The 3,741-nt window shown below is 32.6% G+C and overlaps 1 protein-coding gene across 1 annotated transcript; it reads left to right on the top strand.

Annotated features, from left to right (window-relative positions):
• Positions 1-200: 200 nt before the first annotated feature.
• LOC122585689 (heavy metal-associated isoprenylated plant protein 20-like) lies at positions 201-2,660 on the top strand. The gene is made up of 3 exons (XM_043757811.1): positions 201-413; positions 586-661; positions 2,184-2,660. The coding sequence occupies exons 1-3, from the start codon at positions 339-341 to the stop codon at positions 2,474-2,476; spliced, it is 444 nt and encodes a 147-aa protein (XP_043613746.1). The 5' UTR covers positions 201-338; the 3' UTR covers positions 2,477-2,660.
• The last annotated feature ends 1,081 nt before the right edge of the window (positions 2,661-3,741 follow it).

A 3,741-nucleotide genomic window follows, 5' to 3' on the forward strand; every position in this document is an offset into this window, starting at 1 on the left:
TAAGAAATCTAAGCATGAAGTGAAATTTATTTATATATAGTAAAGTAATATAATAGGGTAGATTACTCGATTTCAACTTATCACAGCTTATTGACAACTATTTGTTCTCCAAACACATGATTTTTTCTTTATATATTTGCTAGCGCTATAAATACCAAATCATCCCCTACCTCTTCCCCTTCATTCATCCCCAACGTACCTACAACCCTCCTAATTCAACTTCTAGCTCCAAAAGAAATAAACAAGCACACATACACGTACATACTCGTCACACATCTCTATATATAATAGCTTGTAATTAAAGAGTTGGTTAATCAACACAAAGTTAAGAATCCAATATGGGTTACTTGGATCATATATCGGATATATGTGCCGTGACAAGTACTAGAAAAAGCAAACGCAAATCTATGGAGGTATTTATATATATATCTCTTCATCAATTAATATTTTCACCTTAATTAATTGGTCAACTTTTCATATTTTCTGTGTCTATATGCATGGTTTGTTACTAACTTGTTACTATTGATGTGTACCGTGTTTTAAGATAATTAGATTCACTAAAGTTGAGTTTTTGGGTTTTTTCAGACGGTTGAGATCAAGGTGAAAATGGATTGTGATGGCTGTGAAAGAAGAGTCAAGAATGCTGTTTCTTCCTTATCAGGTTATAATCATTCTCTTAATTAAATGTTTTCATGCATATTAATTACTTTTTGAGCTAGAAATAAACTTTATATATAAAACCATGCAAACAAGATTATATATCCTAATCCAATTAATGCTAATGTTTTATCCACTAATGGTATGTATATACTCGATATATGATATATTCATCCACTCAAAATTGTGCTAAAACCACCTTTCCAACTATAGAAATAATGTTTTTGATCATTCTTTTTGAATGTGTACGTGTATCAATATAGCCTTTAAACTCGTCTAGTTACTAAGGACTAGTAGTTTGATCTTGGTAGTGGGCATGGGCCATTGTGTACAAGCTTAGGATTACTTTTTTCCTAACATTAAAATCATCTATATAATCATTTAAGTGACAATGATCTTATAATTTGCATCCTTTCTCCATTTTGTGATTAATAAACATATATGAGATTTGTACAGTCAATTAACTACACATACACGTCAATTTTTCATATTAATTGTAGAGAAACAATTTTGGGTTAGGTTAGTTTGTGTAATCTCGACACGCTAATATGATGTTTTTCTGCATGTTTGTGTGGGGAATTCGGGTTAGCAAGTTGACCCGCCAAAAAGAAAAATCTATATAATTTTTTTTCATAGGCTGACCCCTTACCCATTTGATCCAAAACCAACCCGACAACCTGATATCTCATAATCCATATGACTTGTTTGACCTAAAATCACCCACCAATATAATCTACACCAACCAACAACCCATATGTCACGTTTGACACGAACTCAACCTACAAATCCATAGCCCATATAATTTGTTTACATGAATTCAACTTGTTTACATGCCTTGTTAACAAGTTTACATGTTAAATTTGAGTTTTCTAACTCAATTTTGATAGCATGGTTGGATATTTTCTACCTGCCAAACGCGAATCAGCCCCAACTGACACCCTAGCTGTTTTTGGACCGCAACAAATTAAACAAAGAAACGCCCATTTAAAACCTTTGAGAAAGAATTCACGAATTTATTTATGTTTTGTAACCAAAAAACTTTATGCTCAATTTATACAAGTTTTATTACTATAATAATTATACATCAAACCTCGCATCCGTGTAATTTTGTTATATATACTCGTACAAGTTTTCTTGTAATTTAGATTTGTCACTATCAAAATGATAAAATCCCCCTGACTTGACATTTGATTAACATCAAATAATAATTATATTCTGAATTTTCAATACTTTTTTGCAATCAATCGATTTGTTTTGTCGTATGGGAATGGAACTCACGTCTCTTTCACCAATGATCTCATAATAATTGTTGTACGAGTAATAATCTTTCCATATTCAAATCTTAGTCACCAAGCTTAATTGGTCAAATTCAATATTTAATCACTTACTTACTTTTCATCATATATTTAAACCTTTTTTTAAGTTATAATACATGTTAATTTTTAATGTAATCAAACATCACAGAACGTCACTTGCTCAAATCATCATTGTGATTGACACTATTGGTTCTATATCTTCTTATGTAGGCGTGAAATCGGTGGATGTAAACCGAAAGCAAAGCCGGGTAACAGTGAAGGGTTATGTGGAGCCAAAAAAGGTCTTAAAGAAAGTTCAAAACACTGGAAAGAAAGCCGAAATGTGGCCATACGTGCCATATAATCTTGTCGCTTACCCTTATGCACCTCAAGCATATGACAAAAAAGCCCCTTCCGGCTACGTTAGGAACGTCCCTCAAGCATTTTATAGTCCAAATGCTCCGGGCGAGGCGTTCACCACTCTATTTAGTGACGAAAATCCAAATGCTTGTTCGATTATGTGAATGTGTGTCCTTATCGATTAGGAGCTTGTGTTGGAATGGTCTTGTTATGATAATTTACATGTACACAATTTTCGTAGTTAGTAGTTGGCAATTTTGAAGGTAGATTAAATCATGTTTCCTGTATACACGCTATTAGAATACGTGGAATGTTTATGGTTTTAATATGCATAAAATTTTGAGTTCACTTCATTTTTATTTTTTTTGCTATTCCCTTCTATTGAAATATAATTGCAACACAAAAATTTAGAAAAAAGCACAATTGTACAAGGAACCCCGGAAGTTCTTAATGTCATATTGTGATTTACATCATTACATGTATACTTGGTAGACTAATAGAGAACACACAAGGACAATTTCATTATATAAAATAGCCAAACCCACTTGGTCTAAGGCACTCTTTGTTTTATCCAAGATTTTGAGTTCGATCCTTAAGGATGAAAAAACCTTGGAGTATTTCCTATGGATACTTGTAACGGCTCATGGTCAACATCTCGTTGTCTTGGGTGCGTGCAAGGCTTCATCATTATACGGTGAGATTTTCCCAATTTTATATACCGACAGAACGTTCCGGAAAAAAACGCATCAATAAAATAGAATTACTGCCTTACGGATCCCTACTTTTAATTGATCTCTTTATACTTTTAATTAGTTCATGAGCATGTGAGATGATGGTGTAAATGGAAATGGGAAAATTATAAGTCCCATCTACTCGTAATATTTTTAGCAAGAATATTCTAACCAATTAAGATGGTGCATCAATTTCAAATGTTGTTTAATTTGCAGTGTTTATAAAGCGGTCAAACAAGGTTCGCACTGCGTTTTTTACTTGGAGTATTCGAAATGATCGGTTTTTTGGCAAATTTTGAATCGGGCTACATTGGATGAACCAGTTATAGGAGTATCTTAATTTGAGTTACTTTTATTTCATACATACAATGAGCCACACGCTAGGTGAGCAAAATTCCAATTCACATTTTTATATAAAAAATTAATAATCATCAATATAATAAATTGAGTTATGTCATGGTGAGTTAAGACCATGACGTTCACATTATGGTCGACACTATAACAAAAACTTTTAATTTTAACTAAACAATGTTAGATAGAATAGTGATACTTCATTATGAGAGACGTATTCAAACACCCTTGTATAGGGGCCTGTTATTGTCACCCCCCAATTGAGATGACCCGAACTAAATTTACCCCAAATTGCTCTAAGTCGTCTCAATTTAAAGTGATCATAATATAAAAACAATTTGTATATC

The sequence above is a fragment of the Erigeron canadensis genome, chromosome 1 (genome assembly GCF_010389155.1).
Source record: "Erigeron canadensis isolate Cc75 chromosome 1, C_canadensis_v1, whole genome shotgun sequence".
NCBI lineage: Eukaryota > Viridiplantae > Streptophyta > Magnoliopsida > Asterales > Asteraceae > Erigeron > Erigeron canadensis.

Coding starts and splice junctions, on each gene's coding strand:
- LOC122585689 (XM_043757811.1), top strand. CDS start 339: ATGGGTTACTTGGATCATATATCGGATATATGTGCCGTGACAAGTACT. Junction 414..585: donor GCAAACGCAAATCTATGGAG/GTATTTATATAT, acceptor GGGTTTTTTCAG/ACGGTTGAGATCAAGGTGAA. Junction 662..2,183: donor TGCTGTTTCTTCCTTATCAG/GTTATAATCATT, acceptor CTTCTTATGTAG/GCGTGAAATCGGTGGATGTA.